We start from the raw sequence: 24,078 nt of genomic DNA, 5'->3' as shown, positions 1-24,078 counted from the left end.
GGGAGATGGAAAGTTTAGGTTAATAAGGGAGTTAAGTTACAGAGTAATTGCTTGTGAAAGGGCGAGTCATCGCGGGGCCTACGTGGGCCGGCCGCAGGGCCCCATGAGGCACAGCCTGACCACACACTGCTGGTGGCCTCGGGCACCGACTCCCCAGCCCAAGGTGGGAGCCCAGCGCAGGCCACCTGGCCACCGCCCCTGGACCGGACCCATGCGGCAGTGGCGGGGCGGGGCGTGTGTCCATGCCCTTGCCCGAGGAGATGGAGGAGGAGGCGATCGCCAGCGCCTCCGGGGACGAGACAGAGGATGTGGACTTCCTGTCTGGGCTGGGACTGGTCGATCTGCTGGACCGCCGTCAACCGGACTGGCCCCTGGAGCCCGAGCTCAGCTCGCCCTTGGGGGGGCGAGGACTGCGCCCTCCATCTTGCCCTGGGTCCTCCATTTTTGGGCAGAGCCATGTGCTCGGCGGGGGCTTCTTCCCGGAGGCCCAGGCCGCTGCTGGCCACACCCAGGATTTCTCTGGACTAACCAATGATAATCAAGGGAAGTGCCGCCATCAATATGACCACATCCTGTGTAACAAGACCCGACTCGCGCCTGGCCAATTGGCAGGGCCCACAGTCCCCTCCCCTGCCCTTACTATAAAACCCACAGTCCCATCAGGCCTCGTTCTCTCGGCCACTGGGCTTACCGTTGTTGTATCGGTGAGTGTGGTCGGGGAGCCGAACTAGTTCGAAATGAAGGACTCTTTGCTTTTGCATCGGACTCACTGGCTCCCTGATGGGCTTTTTGGGAACCTTGAAATCTGGGCACAACACTTGCAGTTTAAACAAACAACTTTTTGCTTCCCTCTTAATGTGCTAATAGCTGGGTCTAAAAAATATTCCATTCTTAGAAAGGTACTATTTCTGATTTTCAAAAATTATCTGTGACCATTGGAAACTAATCATAGGAAACTACAAACTTAGCACATGTCTTGAAATCTGTATAGAAAATATAAATCATGTCAAGTTTCAAACTCTCACTTATTAGTGTACCACTCAACCTTGGAAAAATAAAAAGGTGTCTCCAAAGGTAGTCATTGTTTTAAATACCATTCTTTAAAAAAGAAACTGTTCCTTTTAACTTTAAAACACCCCCATTTCAAATCATATCATTTAATTGTCTTGGTCATGGGCATTTCCAAGATGAGATTTTATATTTCGCTCCCATAGCTTCTGGTTATCATAAAACCCATGCTTGCCTGGCCAGTGTTGCTCAGTGGTCAAGGGTTGACCTATGAAACCGAAGGTCATGGTTGGATTCCTGATCAGGGCACTTGACTGAGTTGCGGGCCTGATCTCCAGTAGGGGGCGTGCAGGAGGCAGCCAATCATCAATTCTCTCTCATCATTGATGTTTCTATCTCTCTCTCCCTCTCCCTTCTTCTCTGAAATCAATAAAAATATATGGAAAAACAAAACAAAAAGAAAACCCATGCTTTTCTTTATTGAAGGAGAGTGGTGCTGCTGATGTTGGTGTAACCCTTTCAATATTCCTCACTTTGCTCCTGCAGGCATTTCCTCAGGCTCTTTATCTTAGTCTTCATTCAAAGCTGCTGCCACCGGAAGGGTTGTTGGAGTAAGCACTGGAAGAGTTTCTTTGGGTTTACTTGATCCAACTGTGATGGCTGTGCCTGATGCTTTCTTTCCATCTGACTGCCGATGGCAAATCTAAACTGGAGATCATTGTCGGCTTTGCTGGGAGGTCTGCAGCTTCCTCAGCTGATGGCTTCTCAGCGCTGCGACTGGAATTTTCCCTTCCATTCCTGGAAGACACTGTCTTAGTTTCCCCAGGTTTTTCTGCTGCTGCTTCGGGTCCTCTGGAGGCTCCAACTCAATGCTGCTTCACCTCACAGGACAAAGTGGGCAGTGAGGAGATCAGGGAGCTCACTGGACTTGGGGGAGAAATAAAAGCGTGGTTGAGAGAGGCCCTAGCATCAGACTGCCCAATGGATTGCTGCTGCTTCTTTTTTTAAAAAAATATGTCTTTACTGATTTTTTTAGGAAAGGAGGAAGGGAGATAGAAACATTGATAGATGAGAGAGAAACATCTATTGGCTGCCTCCTGCACATCCCCCACTGGGGACTGAGCATGTGTCCTGACTGGGAATCAAACCAGTGACCTCTTGGTGCCTGAGAGGATACCTAACCAACTGAGCCACACTGGCCAGGCGAGGCTGCTCCTTGATGCTACAATATTATTGTGTGACCTTTCATAACGTCCCTAACCTCTCTGTGCCATGGTTTCCTTATCTAAAAAAGGAGAATAATAAAATTACCTCAGGTTGGTATTGGGTAGAACAATACATACCTGTGGCTCATAGTTGAGCAAAATGTTAAGTGTTATCACTGTTGCTGAAAGGCTTTGTTACAGGGCAGTGAAAAGCGAGGAAAATTCCAGGGCAAGAGGAATAAGGAAACGGAGACAAGAAAGTTAAAACAAGGCCAAACGGTGTGGGCCATTTACAAGCAGTTTGTAAATTGCAAGCCCTTATCTCTCCCAAGGACGCTTGTAAGCAAATGGTTAATGCCTCTCCAACTGAAGAATGCAGAAAAGGAGGGGAGAAGGGGGAGAGAAGGGAGTTTTTCTCATGCACTAACCAGTGGTTCTCAACCTTCAGGACCTTTAAATACCGTTCCTCATGTTGTGACCCAACCATAAAATTATTTTCGTTGCTGCTTCATAACTGTAATGTTGCTACTGTTATGAATCGTAATGTAAATATCTGATATGCAGGATGGTCTTAGGCGACCCCTGTGAAAGGGTCATTCGACCGCCAAAGGGGTTGCGACCCACAGGTTGAGAACTGCTGCGTGACTAAACAAAGAAATCAGCCATTTTGGGGAAGGGGAAAGGACAGGTTTTTGCTTGTTTGTTTTGTCTTTTCTACTCCCTAAACAAAGAAGCCAGCAGTCTTAAGGCTTGGCAAGATAAAATTGCCGGGTGCTTCTCGTGAATCCTGGGAAGGCCACACAAAGTAAAAAGGGACCTTGAGAGTTAATCTGGATCAAGATATTCTGCAGAGGAATTTTGAAATTTATAGACAGGAGGCTATGTAACACTTCGAACGCCCATCCGACTCACCACTCAGATTAGCTGAGTGATGCCCACCTGCGTTCCAAAGTGGATGAAGTAGATTTGCTCGCCTTACTTTAATAAATTTGCTTGCTCTAATTGCTTTAATAAATTGGCTTTATCACAACACAATCAGGGTCTCTTGTTTACATTTATTTATACAAGACAGGAGTGTGTGTGTGGGAGGAGTCCTCTCCCTCCCTCTCAACGGGCTGTTGTTCATAACATCTTTTCTGGAAACTCTGGGCTGTGTGTAAGTTTCTGTCAATGATATTGCCAACCCTGTGGGCTCTGAGGTGCAGGAATCAGCTGTGACTTTTTAAGTAAAGAAAATAGGCCTGGCCCTAACCGGTTTGGCTCAGTGGATAGAGCACTGGCCTGCGGACTGAAGGATCCCAGGTTTGATTCTGGTCAAGGGCAGGTACCTCTGTTGCAGGCACATCCCCAGTGGGGGGTGTGCAGGGGGCAGCTGATGGATGTTTCTCTCTCATCGATGTTTCTAACTCTCTATCCCTCTCCCTTCCTCTCTGTTTAAAAAAAAATCAATAAAATATATATTTAAAAAAAAAATAGGCCTGAAGGACTTGTGGGAGTTGGACCCTGTGATGGGAATTGCACGTATGTGTTAAACACCTCCTCTTCAGGTAATGGCATGACTTTTAATTGGATGCTGAGGCTATTTATGTGTTAGTCCCTCTTGCATATTCTCAGCTCATTGTACACTTACTGTGAGGGTTAATCTGTGCTTCCACCAAGGACACATTGCAGCTTCGTGCTGCCCCCTACAGGACGGGAAAAGTCACTAGCAGGAGCCAGGTCTGCACAGCCACGAGTACTTGATGTGAATGACATCTCTGCATAACTTGAATATCTTCATTTGAATTTGGCGTCATTGAATTTGGAGTCCCTTGGCCTAGGTGCCTCATCAGAAAAATGAGGATAATAATGACTCCCTCATAGGACTGTGGTGAGAATCAAATATGATAATAGCACATGGGAAATCTTATAATTTTAGATACATCTGCTTTATTGTAGTAATAATAGTTGGAGTAATTATAATTCTCGTCAGTTCTCTTTGAGAGACGGGTTCGAGTTAGAAGACTGTGTAATAGGACTCTCCCTTAGAATCAAAGTAGCCATCAGGCTCTGACCACAATTCTTAGTCCCACATTCTGACTCAACCGTAGCATTTCAAGAGTTTAGTAAAACAATAGTTGGCTCCAGTCTAGATGACAAACTTGCAACCTTGGGCTAGGAGTGGAGTCCTCTGTTAGCTGGTGAAACTAGAATTTCCCCCTCATCCTCGGAAAAGCAGATAATTGCTGCCAATGGTAATGGGGCAATCCAACCTAGGACCTTATCAGGGTTTTCCTCCAACCTCTTCCTTGTTTCTCCCTCCCCCAGGGCCTTTGCTCCAGGGAGACAGTCTCATTGTATGTTTATGTGTGTGTGTGTGTGTGAGCAGGAAAGGCTTACTTTTTTTTTTTTTTTTTTTAATAATAACCACCTGAGAATGCTGCCTTCAGCCCCTTGGGCTGAGGGTTCTATAAAAGCTGAGCAGAGCTCTCATCAGTCCAGCTCCCTGAGGGCTTGCCACCTGCCTGCTCACCTTCTCCAGCATCCTGTGCTCCCTGCCGCCTGAACCATGATCAAGAAGGTCCTCTTCTTCTCTACCTGGTTTGTCCTGGCTGGGACTTTCCCCTTAATACTCCCAAGTAAGTGGACTATTGGGAGGTTTCTGGGAGAACAGAGCTAAGATCTCTCATGGTGTGTGTAAGAGGGGATGGCACGGGGAAGAGGGAGCTAGCTAGCTAGAGAGAGAGAGATACGAAGTGAAAGTTGTAAAGTGAAATGGTTAAAACTATATTGACTTGGATTTAAGGTGAGGATGGGAGGTTGAGCTCTGAGGCCTTGGGCAGTTGAGTGGCTAAGCTAAGATTTGGGCTGTGTGTTTGAATTGACTTGATAAAGGTATAAAGGCTGGGCAGATGGGATTAGGGTAGGTGATTAGAGAGCTACTGCGGGTTTTCTGTGTTCTCCTTCACTGTTGGGTGCTAAAGAGGCTTTATTCTATTTAATGGAAGTTTATAAATCCTAGGCTGTATCCTCATTTCAAAGCGGAGTAAAGTTCAAAATGCTTTACAATTCCGCTCAGTCACACACAATGCAGACTAGCCGGTCTGGAAGGGAAACGTGTGAATCACATTGGGAAAGGAAGGAGGAGGAGTCCTGCGGACCAGAGGAAGGAAGCTTTCCCCCAAAGGCTTTCTTTTCCAGTCGTTCCTGAATTCATTTCTAATGAGGAGGGCTGTCTATTCCTTTGCATTAAAATGGTTACTTTCCCCATTCTGTTCCTCCCACCTCTCCCCCTGGTAGCTCTCAATGTATCAGATGCTGGGGTTGGGTTCTTAGTTGCATGTGAATGAATGATAAAGCAAAGCAACTAAATTAGAGAGCTAATGACTTTGGCCTCATTGGTGGAATGCTCATACCCTGCTGAACGAAGCAGCCACATGACTATGTATCTTTCACTTTCGCCCAAGAAGGCCCTGTTTGCACCCTCATCAGGCCTACATGGTTATGATGCTTATATATGGTTAGCAAGCCCCCAAATAACTGGACTGGATACTCTATGGGACACTCTGCAAAATGAAGTCCTAGACATTTAATGAGCAAATCATAAGAGTAGCCCATTTTAGAGTCAATTCCATTGTTATTTCTTCTTTTTTATTGAATGTATTGGGGTGATATTGGTTAATAAAATTATACAGGTTTAAGGTGTACTATTCTATAATCTGTCATCTGTATACTGCATTGTGTGTTCACCAATCCAAGTCAAGTCTCCTTCCATCACCACTTATCCCCCCTATATCCTCTTCTACCTCTTCTGCATCCCCTTGATTCCATTCTTGATATACACCTTGGAAATAGCTGTTTTCCTTGCTCTTTTCCCCTCTTTGTTTTTAAGTTTTCAGAAACCTGGAAGGATTACAGAGGGGGGGTTTCTAGAATATTTATTCTGTTTTAGTCTGATTAATTCACATTTAGAGGCACAATATCAAACGTTCCTTCCTAAACTGACCCTTCAAGAAGGGTGGTGTAGGGACACTGAGCATACGACTGGGCGGCAGTTAGCCTTCTGGACGTTCTAGCAGTTGGCAGAAGAGAGACTTGTGGGGAGATGCCATTTGATTCGTTATACCAAGTTATGCCCTGTTTTCCCCAGAGAAGATCTAGCTCGGAATGGGAAGGGTGTGGAGATGGTGGAGATACTCTTGCTAGAAAATATTTTGAGCGGTTTGTTTTTTCTAGACATCGACTATCATGCAGACATGTTCAAGGACTCAGAGCTACAACCTGAACTAAATTCAATCATTGACCCAGAATCACCCACTGCCCTGGACCTCGCTGATGCTTCAGAGTCACTCACTAACAAGGACCTCGCTGATGCTTTAGAGTCACTCACTAACAAGGACCTCGCTGATGCTTTAGAGTCACTCACTAACAAGGACCTCGCTGATGCTTTAGAGTCACTCACTAACAAGGACCTCGCTGATGCTTTAGAGTCACTCACTAACAAGGACCTCGCTGATGCTTCAGAGTCACTCACTAACAAGGACCTCGCTGATGCTTTAGAGCCATTCACTAACAAGGACCTCACTGATGCTTTAGAGTCACTCACTAACAAGGACCTCGCTGATGCTTTAGAGCCATTCACTAACAAGGACCTCACTGATGCTGTAGAGCCATCCACTGCCCTGGACCTCACTGGTGCTGTAGAGCCATCCACTGCCCTGGACCTCACTGGTGCTGTGGAGTCATCCACTGCCCTGGACCTCACTGGTGCTGTAGAGCCATCCACTGCCCTGGGCCTCACTGGTGCTGTAGAGCCATCCACTGCCCTGGGCCTCACTGGTGCTGTAGAGCCATCCACTGCCCTGGACCTCACTGGTGCTGTAGAGCCGTCCACTGCCCTGGACCTCACTGGTGCTGTAGAGTCGACCACTGATGCTTATTTGGAGAATACACAGGCTTTGGGTAAGTAAGGGTTCTGACGGCAGGAGCTGGTGGGAGCCCATCTTTTACATTTCTGAGGGAAAGGCTACTTTCCTCCAGTGAACTGGATTCCCCGCATACGAAGTGACCACACCCATTTCCCATTCTGTTTTCCTAGGATTGTCTACCGAAGTGGGGTCAACTATCCCCAGCATTATGGGAGAAGCCACTGAGGCGGCCACAGGTAAAAATTCCTGTCTTCAAAAATGCAGAAAGGTCTCCCTGCCTCTCTTTTCCTTATTTACAGCTCATTGCATAGGAATGTCCTGAGGTAACTTATACAGCTGGGGATACCTTGCTGCTTTGTTCTCTGAGATGATACTTGCGCATTGTGAGATGCTTACCACAGTACGGTTAGTTTCTTTGAAACTTGAGGAAAATTGAAGGATTTTCCCCGTGTCAGCAGATGGAACCATTTGAACACCAGCCTGGAGGTTGCCCTGACCTGGTCTCCAGGACCAGCCTTCTGGGCTTCTCTGAAGAGGACGCGCTTCTTGTGTCTCCAAAGGATCAATGGTTAGGGTGGCAAAATAGCTTAAGAACTTGCTCTTCTTTTCCAGTTGATTACAATTCAATTTACACAGGGAACATTTTGCATTCTCTCTTTTTTTTAATATATTTTATTGATTTTTTTACAGAGAGGAAGGGAGAGAGATAGAGAGTTAGAAACATTAATGAGAGAGAAACATCGATCAGCTGCCTCCTGCACATCTCCTACTGGGGATGTGCCCGCAACCCAGGTACATGCCCTTGAGCGGAATCGAACCTGGGACCCTTCAGTCCGCAGGCCGACGCTCTATCCACTGAGCCAAACCGGTTTTGGCTACACAGGGAACATTTTGAATGAAGATTATATAAGTAAATCTTATTAGAATTTAGGCTGAACAGAAGAAAGGGGGGGTTTAAAAGCCTCATAAGTGAAGCAGTGGTCCTATCTCTGCCTACTTCTGTCTCAGGCCTTCATCTGCTTACATTTTCCTCTCTGCCTTTTAGCCACAGGGTCAATGCCTCTGTCACAATGTACAAAACCCCATTGTTTGTGGGATGCCTTCATTATTGCTAAGAAAGAGCCATGGGCCTTACCTACAAAAACAATTTTAAACAATCTGCTCCTTATATCTACAAATAATAGCTAACATTTGTTGAGATTTACTATATTCCAGCACTGCCCTAAATGTATTGGGGGAATGGAGGCAATAGTAGCAGGAAGCTAGAAATTGTATTTTAGTGGCAGCTAAGGGGCTTTAAATTCTTTTTCCACTAATTATCCTCCTCACAGAATATCTCTCATTTGCAAAATGAAGCGCTATCTCAGTTGTACTCTCACTGCCCAACCTGTAGGGTTTGATTAAAAAGTTAATGTAAGTGAATGCTGCCTCCCACCCTAATCCTCCCACTCTTACACCCCCATCCCATGGGGCAATAGGAAAATTCTCATGTTTTACTATAAGAGCAAGACGCAGCCTCATGGCCCACATGCACCTTGGCATTTCTGCTAATATACTGAACCCCATAGCCTGCTTATCAAGAGATGCTTTCTGGCTGTGGCAATTGCCAATGAAATGAGTTTTATTTCCCCCCTGAATCAGGAGGTGCCAGTTTTAATAAAGGGCCCTGCTCTTGGCTTTTTTTTTCTTCCCACTAATGTGGCTTCTTCATGCAGTTAAATGGATACCTGGACAGTGTGTAAATATCTCATTTGAGGAACCAGGAGAAAGAGGGGGAATAAGCGATTAGACCTTAAAGAAATTCAGTTACATGCACAAGGTCAGAGTGGGGAGTGGGAAAGATGAGTCTAATCTTTTGAGCCCCAGAGTCTCTGCTTTCTTTTGATAATGCTTATTTTTATTTTATTTTAGAAAATGAAGCAGATTCTCCATCGGCTGCAATTTGACTCTCCCAACCACAATTTTCTAAGAAGACTCTGAGCTTCTGCACAAGCCCGCTGTTCTATTATAGGAGCTTGAATAATCCGAAAAGACCCGTGAGCCTTAGCATATACCCAGCTAAGGATAAACACAGTGGAATTGTCCACAGGCAGAGGATGTGCACATTTCTGAACCATGTCCATTTAATATGAGACCAATAAATGTTCATGAGATAACAGACTACTTAGTTGCCTTGTGTTAGTACCAATAATCATGTTACTCTCTCTGATAGAGACGTCAGGCTCCCAACTCCTCAGGACCATAGGAAAGCATGAAATGAACCTATGAAAACTGTATTAGCTTTTCTAGTCCTGCTCTAACAAAGTTCTGCAAACTTAGTAGCTGACGACAATACAACCTGTTATTTTACAGCTCTGAAGTTCAAAAGTCTAAAAGACACCTCACTGGGTTAAAAAACATGTGTCAGCAGGGCTAAGTTTCTTTCTGGGGGCTTCGCGGAAGAATCCATTTCTTTTCTTCTTTCCTGGCCCTCTTTCGTCTTAAGTCAGTCGTGGCTGGTTGATTCTCTCATCCTTCTTCCACATTTAAGGACCCGCAGAACACATTCAGCCCCACCTGGATTATCCAGGATAATCACCAACTCTAATTTCCCTTTGCTACGTAACTTAACATATTCACTGGTTCTGGGAATTTGTGGGTGAGTAAATTCACCATTTATAAAAATCATAATTGGCAATTCTTTTCTTTCAGCTCTTAAACAATATTGTACCACTTCCTCCGGGCTTTCATGTTTGATGTTTTCTCTTGTCATTTGTATTGGTTACCCGCTGGAGATACGTTGTTTCTCTTGCTGCCTTCCATATCTTCTCTGTCTTTACTGTGAGATTTTTGATTATAATGTATCTGGTGTGGATTTCTTTGGGTTTATTTTGTTTGGAGTTTGTTTGCCTTTTTTAATCTTCAGGTTTATGTTTTGTTTTCCAGATTGGGGAAGTTTTCAGTCAATATTTCTTTTGAGTTCTTTCTCAGGTCTGCCCTATTTCTCATCTCCTTGGATGACAGATTTTTTTTCCCCCTGTTTATTTTCTCTCTATTGTTCAGTTGGGTAATTTCTATTTTTCTGTCTTTTTTTTTTAAAATATGTTTTATTGATTTTTTACAGAGAGGAAGGGAGAAAGATAGACAGTCAGAAACATCGATGGGAGAGAAACATCAATCAGCTGCCTCCTGCACATCTCCCACTGGGGATGTGCCCGCAACCCAGGTACATGCCCTTGACCGGAATCAAACCCGGGACCCCTCAGTCCGCAGGCCGACGCTCTATCCACTGAGCCAAACCGGTCTTGGCATTTTTCTGTCTTTATGTTCATGGATCTTATTGTTTTAAAATTTTGATTATTTAATTTTCAGTTCTAAAGTTTCCTTTTGGTTCTTTTTGTTTTAAAATTTTGATTATTATAATTTTCAGTTCTAAACATTCCTTTGGTTTTCTTTATACATTTTATTTATTTATTTATTTTTGCTGAAGCCTTTACTTTGCTGAGATTTTCTATTTTTTTCATTTGTCTTAAACATGTTTATAATTGCTTAAGGAAGCATTTTTATGATGACTGCTTTAAAATCTTAGTCAGATCACTCTAACACCTGTCATTTTCATTCTGGTATCTACTGATTATCTTTTTCATTCAAGTTAAGATTTTCTTGATTTTTGGTTTGACAGGTGATTTTTTTTTTTTTCATTGAACAAGGTTTTTTGGTATTATTAGACAATGAATTTTATTTAAATATTTTGTCTTAGCTGGCTTCCTCTGACACCACTCCCCAGCAGGAGAAAGGTGGGGCACTGGATTACTGCTAGGTGGGAGCAGAAATACAGGTCTCAACCTCAGTTGCCAGGGAGGGATTTCTCATTAGTGCTGGGTGAGGAATGGAATTCTGACACCCCACTAGGCCTCCTCTATACTACACTATCTGGGAAGAGGAGGGGTGCCTGTTATTGTTTCCCATATGGTCTCTGTTGGCACCATCCCAGTATAAGGGAGAGTGCTTCTTTATTGATTGATGCAATATGAAGTTCAGGATCCTCTCTGGTCTCTATTGATATCATGGGGAAGGGGAGGGAAGAGGAGAGGCTCAGACTGCTCTGTGGAGATGAAAGCTCTGGTTCCTACTTGACCTTCTCTGGCATTACTCTGGCAGGGGGTTAGGGCACCTTGTTACAGCCTGGCAAATGTGGAAATCTCAGCTACCCCTTGAGTCATAGTTTTTTTCTATGGTGTTTGACTGTAGTAGAGTGGCTATTGTCTAAATATTTTCTGTCTTGCTAGATTGTTTCTGGGTCATTTGTCTAGAAAGGATAGGCTTTTGTTGGGGCTTTTTTCATCTGTGTCTGTTGGTATTTCTGTGTTGCTGGCTTTTTCAGTATACATCAGAGATTTATAAAGCAAAAAAGAAAAATGAATCTAGAGAACTTGCCACCATGTTGTTTCTGGGTCCCTGAGTCCCTATTTCAATTGTATTCTGTTGTATTCTGGTCCAGCCCCAGCAGGTACAGGGGTTCCCAAACATGTGGACGGAGTCGGTGAAGATGGAAGGACACGGGGGCAGCGTTCAGGTGATCATCATAGCCAGGTTCTCTCTTTTATTGTCCATTTATACTATTTGATCCCATAAGCATGCCTGTATAATTACATCATGGTATGTTTTGGGTAACGTTCTACAGTTCCTTGTTTCTTATCTGACCTTAGCCCAAAATCCTGTCTCTATCTAGTTCTGTTGATTTTAATCTTGTCTAGGTTAATCTCTGTGTTCCATTACAAGGGCTATTCCAAGGTCACTGCTCTACTGATAGGCTACAGGGAAGTGACTGGAGGAGATTATCCTACCCAGTAAAGGTTATATCCTCCCAGCCTCCCTGCTTGCCTTCCCTGGGACTGCCCTGTGTCGGTGGGTCTCCAGGGGTATAGGCTTTTGTGCTTTCCCTGGTGGGCAGACTCCTGGGGATGTAGGCCCAACAAGTCCCAAATTTATTGCCAACAGTCTTAGTCCAAGTTCTTCATAAGTAGTACATGGTATTTCTGTAACACTAGGGGGGTTTACTGATTTATTCTCTTCCTTAGTCCTGTTAACTCCAGGGAAAAATCCTCACCCGGGGAAACAACCTTTCTTCCGGAGGTGGTCCTGTTTAAAACACATAGCACTAAGAGGGGGAGCAAACATGCCATATACGCCAGGTCCCTTGAAACATAAGCTGTGCAGATGTTTCTTCCCTGTGGCAACTGTGTCAAGCAGCAAGGGTGGACTGGCTTCTGGCAGTATTCTCTCCAACTTTCAGAGAAGGTGGGAGTGGAGAAGAACATCCTAGGGTGTGGAAAAAAATACATGTTCTGGAGGGAAGGAGCAGGAAGAACAGAAGAGGTCAGCCTGCAGTAGTAAACAAAAGCTAGAGAGAGTTTAGAGATATGTCTGGAGAGGGAGGAAGGGACCAGGTCATGCCAGGCTTAATGGCCACATTCAGGAATTTAGTCTTTATCATAGGAAATATTGGGAGTTTTAAAGCTGGGGCTGGCAAAAGATCATTACATTATCATATATATGGTTTGAAAAGCTTACTCTGGCTGCTGACCATAGCTTAGAGAATAATTTGGAGGGGAAGCCAGAATGATCACAGGTCACCAGGTAGGATATTATAGTATGCAGGTGAGCATGGCAATAGAGAAAGAGATGAGTAGATTAAGTTGAGAAATAATTAGGAAATTAGAAAAGGGTACAGAAATTGGTGGTGGATTTTGTAAGTCAAATAAGACAGAGTTAAAGCTATAGAGTTTGTATTACATGAGTGGTTGGATGGTGGTCTCTAGAATTAGGATTATCAGATTAATTTCGTTTGGCAATATTGAGTGCCTTTAAAATATTAAAATGAAGATGTCAAACAGATAAAGGTGTAAAGCTCAGTAGAGGTCTTAGCAAGAGATATAATTTTGTATTATTGGCACATAGATGATAATTATATAAGCCATAAGCAACAGGGTTTTTTGTTTTTTTTAGCTTTATCAAGGTATAATTGACAAAACTATATGTATTTAAAAGTATATAATGCAATGATTTGATATACATATACATTATGAAAGGATTACCCAAATCATTTCACACATCCACCCTTTGCATAGTGGCATTTTTTAGGATGAGTTTTTAAGGAGACAGTATATAGTGAAAAGAGACAAGAATTTAAAACAAAATTAGAGGAATTTTATAATTCCATGGCTAACTGGAAGCAGATGCATCTGCAAAAAAACACATAAGGCTTGAGCTCCTAGATGGTGGGAACTCTGACTTTGTATTCATCATTACATCCTAAACTTCTAATAAAATAACTGGCATAGGAGAAACTAAGATGGCGGCATAGATATACACCGGGAAATTGCCGCTTCCCACAACAATTGAAAAACACTGCAAAGGACAGAGCGGACATCATCCAGAACAACAGGAAGGCTGGCTGAGCGTAAATTCTACAACTAGAAGGAAAGAAAAGCACACTGAGAGCCAGAGGAGCTGCGGAGGTGAAGTGCAGAGGTACGGCGACTCGCGCACGGGAAAGGAGTGGCACCTGAGGACGCGGCTGTTTTTTTTGAATCACAAGCTTCCGACTGCTCTGAACTCTGGTTCCGGGAAGTCTCTGGGGACCCAGGACTCATACGGGGAGAAGCTGGACTGTCGGGCAGCGGGCGAACTTGAGGGCGGCTTTCCCTCAGAGGTGCTTGCAGCAATTATCGGGTCACTGAGACGCGCGACTCCTTAAGGCTGGGCGGAGAATCAGCCATAGCTGCTTGCTCCGCCCTTTGATTCCCTGAGACCCCGCCCCACCCAGGCTGTGGCAGAGGCTTTTGCATGTGAATGTACCTAACTGCAGCCGAGCCAGGCAGACCCGGAACTTCCAAGAGAAGGCCCAAGGCCCCGCAGCGGCTTGCATTGCTTCACAGCTGAGCCTCTTCGTGGCTCCTGCTGTGTGGCCTCAGGCAGAGGCTGAATTAGCACCTCCTTAGATCCAGGAGCCACTGTACCCAGTGGTCAGAGGGGGACCATCCAGATTGCAACTCCTCAGATCCATAAGGGACACACTCAGGGAGCAGACTCAGTGAGCACCAAAGCCCCACTGAAGCAAGTCTTGCCCCAGAAGGGTGTCTTCAGCACAGAAGTTCTCCCACTTCAGACACAGCTGATTCTCACAGCCAATTGGCCTGGAGGTCAATTCCTCCCAGTGATCCTACAACAACCAAGGCACCAAGAGTGCACCAAGAGTGTCCACCTCAGGTAACTGGGGAGGCTGAGCCACTGGGCCCTACAGGACACCTGGCGTGCAGGGCCACTCTATCAACACAGGGAAACAGCCAAAATGCAGAGACAAAGAAACAGGTCACAAATGGCAGAAATGGAGGAAAGCAAACGACTGGATACAGAGTTCAAGGCCACGTTTATAAGGTTTTTCAAGAATTTTATGGAAACCGCCGATAAATTTAATGAATCCCTCAATAAGTATAGTGAGACCATGGAGGACATGAAAAAGGACCAACTAGAAATTAAGCATACACTGACTGAAATAAAGAATAATTTACAGAGATCCAACAGCAGACAAGAGGATCCCAAGAATCAAGTCAAAGATTTGAAATACAAAGAAACAAAAAATACCCAACCGAAAAAGAAAAAAGAAAAGAGATTCCAAAAATATGAAGATAGTGTAAGGAACCTCTGGGACAACTTCAAGCGTACCAACATCAGAATTATAGGGGTACCAGAAGGAGAGAGAGGGCATGATATTGAAAACCTTTTTGAAGAAATAATGACAGAAAACTTCCCCTACCTGGTGAAAGAAATGGACTTCCAAGTCCAGGAAGTGCAGAGAACCCCAAACAAAAGGAATCCAAAGAGGACCACACCAAGACACATCATAATTAAAATGCCAAGAGCAAAAGATAAAGAGAGAATCTTAAAAGCAGCAAGAGAAAGACAGTCAGTTACCTACAAGGGAGTACCCATACGACTGTCAGCTGATTTCTCAACAGAAACCATGCAGGCCAGAAGAGAGTGGCAAGAAATATTCAAAGTGATGAATAGCAAGAACCTACAACCAAGATTACTTTATCCAGCAAAGCTATCATTCAGAATAGAAGGACAGATAAAGAGCTTCACGGATAAGAAAAAGCTAAAGGAGTTCATCACCACCAAACCAGGATTATATGAAATGCTGAAAGGTATTCTTTAAGAAGAGGAAGAAGAAAAAGGAACTCTTACCATTTGCCACAGCATGGATGGAACTGGAGAGCGGATAAATACCACAGGATCTCACTCATTTGTGGAATATAATGAACAACATAAACTGATGAACAAGGACTGATCCAGAGACGGAGAGGCATTGATTGGACTGTCGGGCCTTGGAGGGAAGGTAGGGGAGGGTAGGGGTAAGGGGGAAAGATCAACCAAGGACTTATATGCAAGCATATAGGCCTAACCAATGGACACAGACAACGGGGGGTTGAGGACATGAGCGGGGGGGGGGGGGGGGGGGAGGTAGAGGGTAACGTGGGGACAAGGACACATATGTAATATCTTAATCAATAAAAAATATATTAAAAAAAAATAACTGGCATAGAGAAGAAACTCAATAAATACTTTATAAATGAAATAAGAATGGAACGACCAGAGAGTTAGAATATTAAACAGGTACATGCAGCCCTAACCAGTTTGGCTCAGTGGATAGAGCATCAGCCTGCGAACTGAAAGGTCCCAGGTTCGATTCCGGCCAAGGGCATGCACCTTGGTTGTGGGCACATCCCCAGTAGGAGGTGCGCAAGAGGCAGCTGATCAATGTTTCTCTCTCATCAATGTTTCTAACTCTCTATCCCTCTCTCTTCCTCTCTGTAAAAAATCAATAAAATATATTAAAAAAATAAAAATAAATAAAACAGGTACATGCAGTTACCAAAGGAGAGAGTTTGCTTGCTGGTGCTGAAAAGCAGGTTAAGATAAAGATTGAAAAATGTCCATTGATTTTAGCGACCTGGAAATTATTGGTTACCTACTGTGAGCTTTTTTAAGTGGAACGATGGAAACAAAAAATCTTGGTTTATAAGCCTTTGGCAGCCTTTTGTTTTGATCTCTTAACATATTGCTAAATTGCTTTCCTAGAATATAATAGAGTGACTTACAGTTTAGTTGTAAAACCGTTTTTTATCCCCTTTCTTCTCAAACAAAACAACAAGAAACAGAAGTGCAAACATTGTCTTTGATAAAACTTATAGGACAAAAAACCCCATAAAAAACAAAAAAAAACCTTATAGGACAAATATAAGCGACAACATATGAAGACTGAAAACAGGCAGAATGGTCAATGACATGACAGAAAGGAAAAAGGTAATACTCAGGTACCTGTGGAAGCCTGATTGGGGTAAAGTGATACCAAATAGACATATGCCGATTCATGTTATAGAACCCCGACAAGGCTCAAGGATTGTAGACATCAGGTGCTGCGATGATTCGGTGGAAGGAGTAATGATAGTGGTGAGACAGGTAATACAAAATAGTTAGGTTTATATCCTCCATCATTCCAGCAAGAGAATAGGTTTATTCTCTAGAAAAACTGAACCAGAGAGGTTCTGGTCTTGGAGGCAACTGCTCCCAAAGAGGGTACAAGTGAAATGCTCTCCTAAGGAAACAGGGCAATGAAATGAAAGCCTATACAACTAATGAAGAGGTGCCCCACCTCCTACCCTGGCCAGCTCCAAGGTGCCACCAGCGAGGATTAGCTTGCCAAGCAGGAGCTGGGAGGATTTAGTCTCAGAGACAGCATCTGGAGGCATCTTCAACAAAATAGCTCTCAGGCCACCCAGTCTCCCTACTCTGAGGCACATGATTCTACAAAACTCTTGTAATGCATGCAGAGTCTTCTGATTGCCTTACCATCTAAGTCTTTCATATAAATAGACAGCAAAGGATCACCAGTTGAAAATCTTCCTCAAATAAGGCTTGAAGTAAAAAAACAGTAAAAATAGAACTCAGAGGAAAGATAATGAATATGAGGAGCAGAAGAATCCTTTAAGACACTGTAATTAATACATTCAGAGGGATAAAAATAGATATTGCATCCTTGAAAAAAGAATAGGCTGCTATTAAATAATCAACCAGAAAATTTTTTTTTTATTATTATTATTATTTTTTTTATTGCTTAAAGTATTACAAAGGGTATTACATATGTATCCATTTTATCCCCCCGCCCTAGACAGTCCCCTAGCCTCCCCTATCACCCAGTGTCTTATGTCCATTGGTTATGCTTATATGCATGCATACAAGTCCTTTAGTTGATCTCTTACCCCCCTACCTCCTGCCCCCCAACCCTCCCCGGCCTTCCCGCTGCAGTTTGACAATCTGTTTGAGGCAGCTCTGCCTCTGTATCTATTATTGTTCAAAAGTTTAGAATGGTCTCTATTGTCCATGAATGAGTGAGATCATGTGGTATTTTTCCTTTATTGACTGGCTTATTTCACTTAGCATAATGCTCTCCAGTTCCATCCATGACGATCAACCAGAAAATTAAAAAGAAATATTGGCTATTATTATAAGTTTGATGGAAGATAAAGGTAAGGAATTTTCCTGTAAAATAGAACAAAAAGGCAAAGAGATAGTCGATAGGTGAGAAATGAAAGAAAAAATTTCAACTAACAAATTTCAAAGGAAATAGTATCTTGGATAAGTAATTATCAATAAAACACTATAAAACATTTCTCAGAACTTAAGAATGATTTTCCACATTGAAAGTGTCCAATGATTATCCACAGGCCCCCGTTTGACATTTGCAAGGTCCAGTGAACAACTACAAAAGGAGGCGGATGTACTATTTCTCCAAATATTTGCAAGAGATAACTGAGCTAGAGCCGAGGTTCAGGTCATGTTTCCACCCAGGTCCTGCAGCCTGTTCCTTGGAGATTGCCTAGAGACTAAAGGAGCTATGTTCTCCTGCATCAGCCATGACCCTGCAAACTGAGAGGGGCAGGCTGTCTGTTGGAATAATAGGAGGTTAAAAGCTGGTCTGGACTCAGGACCGACCTGGTCAATTTCCTGTGAGGACCTGCTGGCCAACTTTTCCTCCCTCATGTCTCACTTCTGATTGAGGATTTATGGGAACTTCTAAGCACCTCCCCAAACTACACCACTGAGCATAAGAGTGGTAGGAAATTCAGTTACATGGAGAACTTGTCTGCCCAGACATGCTTTTGATGGATTTGAGGTGACTAGGTTGATACAAAAGTAGTCATTTTTTCCTCTGGTGCCCTAGGGCAGAAGCAGTGAATTTCTTATTATCTTTGACCTCCATATACATTTAGAATGTGTTTATTATTATCTACAAAATAGCTTCCTGAGAAATTGATTGGTATGGCATTGAATCTATACATCAAGTTGGGAAAAATTAAAATCTTTTCATTATTGAGTCTTTTAATCCATGAACATGAAGTATCTCTCCATTTATTTTGATGTTCCTTGATTTCTTCCATCAGAATTCATATATTTAGCCACCTTTCTTTTTTTTTAATCCGCTCCCGAGGCTATTTTTTTCCCCTCTTGATTTTTAGAGAGAGTGGAAAGGAGAGGAAGAGACGGAGAGAAACACCAGTGTGAGAGAGATACATCAGCTGGTTGCCTTCCGCGTGCCCCCCTGAGGTACATGCCCTTGATGGGAATCAAACCTGGGACCCTTTAGTTTGTAAGTTGACACTCTGTCCACTGAGCCAAAATGGCTAGGGTTACCTAGTTACCTTTCCATTTAAAGCTTTGGCTTTTGGGCCTCCTAAGATATATTATAAGTAAAAATCCTCTGTCCATTCAGTGTTTATAAACAGAGACACTGAAATTGTACTCTTCTTGTTATGGGCTTCATGGGAGCTGAAGTGTGATCTTCCTGGCATTAAATCCCTTTCCTCAAACTTAAGAAGTCCAAAAAGCTAAGCCTCAGGTGAGTTGGGTTAAATCCACTCACAATGGTCTCACATTAGTCACAGAGGATCTCCTACCAGGATTCCAGAAACTTTCCCCATGAAGGCAATGGAGGTTCTCACTAGAGCCATAGAGAACCCTTATCAAGTCCCAAATGCCTCACTCAGCTTTTTAAGTCCTATGTGCTTCTTAGTTTAGAAAACCAAGAACTTTCATATGACTCCCAAGCAGATACTTCAAATTTCCACAGATAAAAATTGTAGTTTGCTTAGGAATTTACTCTTATCATTTGAATACAGTGAAAATCACTGGATTATCTCATATTGTTCTTTATGCCTGACCTATTAAGCCAAACAGAGATTACTAGTCTGCCTGTAATAATTTCTGGTTTATCACCCTAGCTGGTTTGGCTCAGTGGATAGAGCATCGGTCTGTGGACTGAGGGGTCTCAGGTTCGATTCCGGCCAAGGGCACATGCCTGGGTTGCAGGCTCGATCCCCAGTGTGGGGTGTTCAGGAGGCAGCTGATCAATGATTCTCTCTCATCATTGATGTTTCTATCTCTCTCTCCCTCTCCCTTCCTCTCTGAAATCCATAAAAATATATTAAAAAAAATAATTTCTGGTTTATCACAATTAGAAGGTGAAGAGTCCCATGGAATTTTTGGTTTATTAATTAGTTCTTCATCTTTGAACTCAGAGGATCAATTAGTATTCAGTTCTGTTCTAATGATTGCACAGTACTAGATAGTAATTATTACACAGTTCCTGGTCCTGGACCAGGTTAGTAATGACGGTCAATGGTAACTAATAGTTGCACATACTAGTAGTTTAAAAGTTTACAAGCATTTTTACATCCTTTTCTATCTTTAATTTTGAGACTTAGGAACTATTTGCTCCATGTTAAGACAGAATGTCCATAAAGTCTATTAATTAGCTAAGTACTAAATGTCCTTTACCTCTCATAAGGGAAGGAGCTGAGACTCAGAAAAATGGGTCAGTAGTGAGGAAGCTGGTTTCAGTTCCAGGTACCACTCAATGCTTCCCATGGAACTATACGTTTTGCCCTACCATTGTACTCTTGTGCCTTTGAATGGGGAAATGACATGAGGGCTCACATGAATGAATCAAGTGCCAGGAGAAACCAAGATCTGGTGCCACTGAGGGAGATGCAGTTCACTGGCTCTGACTCATTTGCAGGTGCCAGAATGGTGGGTCAGGAACACAACAGGAAAGTGGCATTTAGGACACAGAGAGAGCCTGTTCCCCAGCGAGGAGGAAAGAAATGAATACATTCAGTTTCAAATAGCTGCCTTGAGTCAAGATTTTAGGTCCCTGTGGAATGTAACAAAAAAGATAATATGCAAAGGGTCTTACTGAACCACAAAAAGTGGCATAACAGGGAGACATCAACCAAAGGACTTGTATGCATGCATATAAGCCTAACCAATGGATACAGACAACAGGGGGGTGAGGGCATGAGTGGGGTGGAGGGGGTTTAGGGGAGTCACGGGGGGATAAGGACACATATGTAATACCTTAATAAATAAAGAAATAAAAAAGTGGCATAACATAGGTATTAAGAGCCCAGATTCTAGAACCAGAGGGTCCAGGTTTGAAACTCAGCCTATAATTACTAGCTTTGTGATTAAATTTTCTGATCTCCAATTTCGATGTGGCACTTTTTTTTTTCCTATACCACCAAGCAATTTTCTAATACAAGTTGGGTGCCCTAAAATTCAACTGAGTTGATACTATCCACCCAGAGGTAGCATTATTTCTACAGGCTAACGGCTCAAATCTACAAGCTTACCCTCCTCTTCAGATGATATTACCAGACTAAAGGGATCTGTTTGCCTGCATGCATCAATGGGAGCTTGCAGCAAAGACAGTAGGGTTTATTTTTAGAAAGTGGCCCAGGCCTGGAGACACATGTGAGTTAATGCTGAAAGACTTGGCCCCCAGATGGCTTCCCAGGAATGGGTTATATAGGGGAAAAATCACTAAATTATGGTGACTAAAGGAGTTAGGGTCATGGTGTCAGCTGATTGGTTGGTGCTAGGGGAGGGGGTAGTTAGTTGATCAGTATATCTGGTTCTGGTATCAGCCAGGTGCAGCTTTATCTGGTTTCTTGACTTTCTGAGCCTGGAGCTGAAACACAACTGAGGCCTAGATGTTATCGCTAGTTTGATTGAAACTCTGACTCTGTGGTCAATAGACCTGAGGCTTTGTTCCTACCCGAGCATCATTGTCCTGAGGGCTTAATGCTTAAGGGAGTGGTCCTGCAAAGGAGGAGGCAGGTGAGTCAGGGTGCTGGGTGAGGTCAGTTTGCATAAAAAAAGGAAGGAGCAAAGGTCATATTAAAGACATGAAGTTTCTGCGTGGATACTAGCACAATGGGAAGGCCAGGTTGTTACCTGTGGTTCTGACAGATTTAACTACAAATCAGAGGTTCCCACAACCCTCTCCTTGGATTCAGTTAATTTCCTAGAGTGGCTCATAGAACGCAGGAAACCAGTTTACTCACTAGACTATTGGTTTATGGCAAAGGACACTAAAGGATAGGAATAACCAGCCTGATGAAGCGATACACAGGGCAAAGTCCCAAAAGGAGCTGCTGTCCTTGTGACGTTTGAGGCCTGGCATGGTGGCACATGGAAGTGTTTTCGATTCCCCAGGTCAGAACCTCTCTGAACCTCCTCCTTTTCTTTTTCTTATGGAGGTTTTATTACATTGCCATGATTTGTTAACTCATTGGCCATTGGTGATCAATTCAGCTTCCAGGGGGCTCGCCCCCTCAAAGGTCAGAAGAATGGAACTGAAAATTCTAACCTCTGTGTGGTTGCCCTGCCCTAGCTCCTTGGTGTGGTCCCAGAGATACCTCATTAACATAACAAAAGACACCTTGATCACACTCACCGGTTAGGAAATTCCAAAGGGTTGAGGACACACTGGCCAGCACTAATATCTTTCCAGTTGCAAGGGAGGCTGGGAATTGAAGTCTCCCTTCTAGGTGGCCTGAATCCAGGCAAAAATTGAGGACTCCATCAACTTGGATGAAAGAAAGAATGGGGCCAAGTCAGTGTGGTTCAGTGGCATTGACCTATGAACCAGGAGGTCACCATTAGAGTCTGATTCCCAGTCAGAGCACTTGCTTGGGTTGCGGGCTCAATCCCCAGTGGGGGTCATGCAGGAGGTAGCCTATTGATGATTCTTTCTCATCACTGATGTTTCTCTCTCTCTCTCTCTCTCTCTCTCTCTCTCTCTCTCTCTCTCTCTCTCTTCTTACCTCTCTGAAATCAATAAAAACATATTTTAAAAAAAGATGTTATTCTTTTGAGTCATTATAAACGGCTATGTAGTCCTTAAACATATAAGAAGATATTTGAATTCACTCATAAGAAAAATGCTAGTCAAAACCATCTCATTTATTAGATGGATAAAAAGTTTAAAAAGCTTGTCAACCTTGGAATTAATTGCTGGCCCTAAAAGCTATTCCTGCACTTTAAAAATGTTGCCAATAGGTGGCACGCCTGACCCACAATCTATTAGTCTGAATTGAAATAAGCTATTGAATATATATATTTTAAATAATTTTACCTTTGTTGAGGTGAAATTGCCATATAAAATTATAAGATGTTTAAAATATACACTGTGGTGATACATATATGTTCTTAAAGGATCTACCCCATCTTGTTAATTAATGCAACCATCACCTCACATAGTTCTTCTTTGTATGTTACAGTACTTAAGTTCTACTCTCTTAGCAAATTTCAGTTATATAATACAGTGTTATCAATTATAATTACCATGTTTTACATTAGATCTTCAGACCTTATATATTTTATAGGTAACTTTCTGTCTCTCTCTGGCTGCTTTTAAGATTCTTGCTTTATCATTGGTGTTTGCCAATTTAATTATTATGTGCCTTGGCGTCGGTCTTTTTGGGTTCATTTTGTTTGGGACTCTGTGAGCTTCTTGGGTTTGTGTGAGTTTTTTCTTCCCTATATCAGGGAAATTTTCTGTTACTATTTTTTCAAACAGGTTTTCTATTCCTTGCTCAGTTTCCTCTCCTTCTGGCACCCCTATTATTTGGATGTTGTTTCGTTTAGCGTTGTCCCAGAGTTCTCTTAGGCTCTCCTCCTGCTTTTTAATTTTTTTTTCTAGAAGCTGTTCTGTTTGGGTATTTTTTCCTACCTTGTCTTCTAGCTCACTGATGCGGTCCTCTGCTTCTTCTAGTCTACTGTTGATGCTTTCTATTGAGTTCTTTATAGCAGTGATGTCATTTTTCATTTCTTCTTGGTTTCTCTTCATTTCCTCTTGGTTCTTCTTCATTTCCTCTTGGTTCCTACATATATTGTTGAATTTGTCTTCCATTTTTTTCATCCACCTTATGGCCATTTCTCTGAATTCTTTCTCTGACAGGTTGCTTGCCTCCATTGCCTCCATTTCGTTTACTTCCTTTTCTGATGATGCCTGTTTTTCTTTCATATGTGGGTTGGTTCTTTGTTTCACCATGATCTCTCTTCTTCAGGTGTTTGGTTATGTAGTTCTCTCTCTGCTTTCCGTGAGAAGAAGCAGTGCTCGTCTGAGTTCACGCAGTCACGCTGCTTGAGATCCCCTGTTTCCAGGTTAGAAGCTGATCTCTGGACACCGGCAACAGCTACCCAAGATGGCGCAGTCTCCGCTGCTGAGCTGGCGCACCGAGAGAGGTTTCAGCCGCAGTCTCCAACCGTCCTTTTTTTCCTGGGGGTTCTCGGTCTTTCCCAGCTTCAGACAGTCTCTCAGCTGAAAATCCTCTGCCTATTCGGGCTGTATGTTACCTGTTTCAGCTGCTCACCCTTATCTGCTCCAGGACACGGCACAGGACAAGTCCGTTTATACCTCCGCCATTTTTCCTCTCCAGACCTTATATATTTTATAGCTGGAAGTCTGTATGTACCCTTTTACCAACCTCTCCCTATGATCTCACTCATTTGTGGAGTATAATGAACAACATAAACTGATGAACAAAAATAGATCCAGAGACAGAGACACA

The 24,078-nt window shown here is 43.1% G+C and overlaps 1 protein-coding gene and 1 pseudogene across 1 annotated transcript; one reads left to right on the top strand and one right to left on the bottom strand.

Moving 5' to 3' along the window:
- Positions 1 to 1,157: 1,157 nt before the first annotated feature.
- Positions 1,158 to 4,737, bottom strand: LOC132226498 (PEST proteolytic signal-containing nuclear protein-like; annotated as a pseudogene).
- Positions 4,672 to 9,066, top strand: LOC132226497 (uncharacterized). Its single transcript, XM_059681125.1, has 4 exons — positions 4,672 to 4,831; positions 6,429 to 7,154; positions 7,291 to 7,356; positions 9,032 to 9,066. Exons 1-4 carry the CDS (start codon positions 4,762 to 4,764, stop codon positions 9,064 to 9,066), a joined length of 897 nt encoding a protein of 298 aa, XP_059537108.1. The 5' UTR covers positions 4,672 to 4,761.
- The last annotated feature ends 15,012 nt before the right edge of the window (positions 9,067 to 24,078 follow it).

The sequence above is a fragment of the Myotis daubentonii genome, chromosome 2, assembly GCF_963259705.1.
Source record: "Myotis daubentonii chromosome 2, mMyoDau2.1, whole genome shotgun sequence".
NCBI classification, from domain to species: domain Eukaryota; kingdom Metazoa; phylum Chordata; class Mammalia; order Chiroptera; family Vespertilionidae; genus Myotis; species Myotis daubentonii.
This window is presented reverse-complemented; position numbering and strand designations above follow the sequence as displayed.

Coding starts and splice junctions, on each gene's coding strand:
- LOC132226497 (XM_059681125.1), top strand. CDS start 4,762: ATGATCAAGAAGGTCCTCTTCTTCTCTACCTGGTTTGTCCTGGCTGGG. Junction 7,155..7,290: donor GGAGAATACACAGGCTTTGG/GTAAGTAAGGGT, acceptor CTGTTTTCCTAG/GATTGTCTACCGAAGTGGGG. Junction 7,357..9,031: donor AGCCACTGAGGCGGCCACAG/GTAAAAATTCCT, acceptor ATTTTATTTTAG/AAAATGAAGCAGATTCTCCA.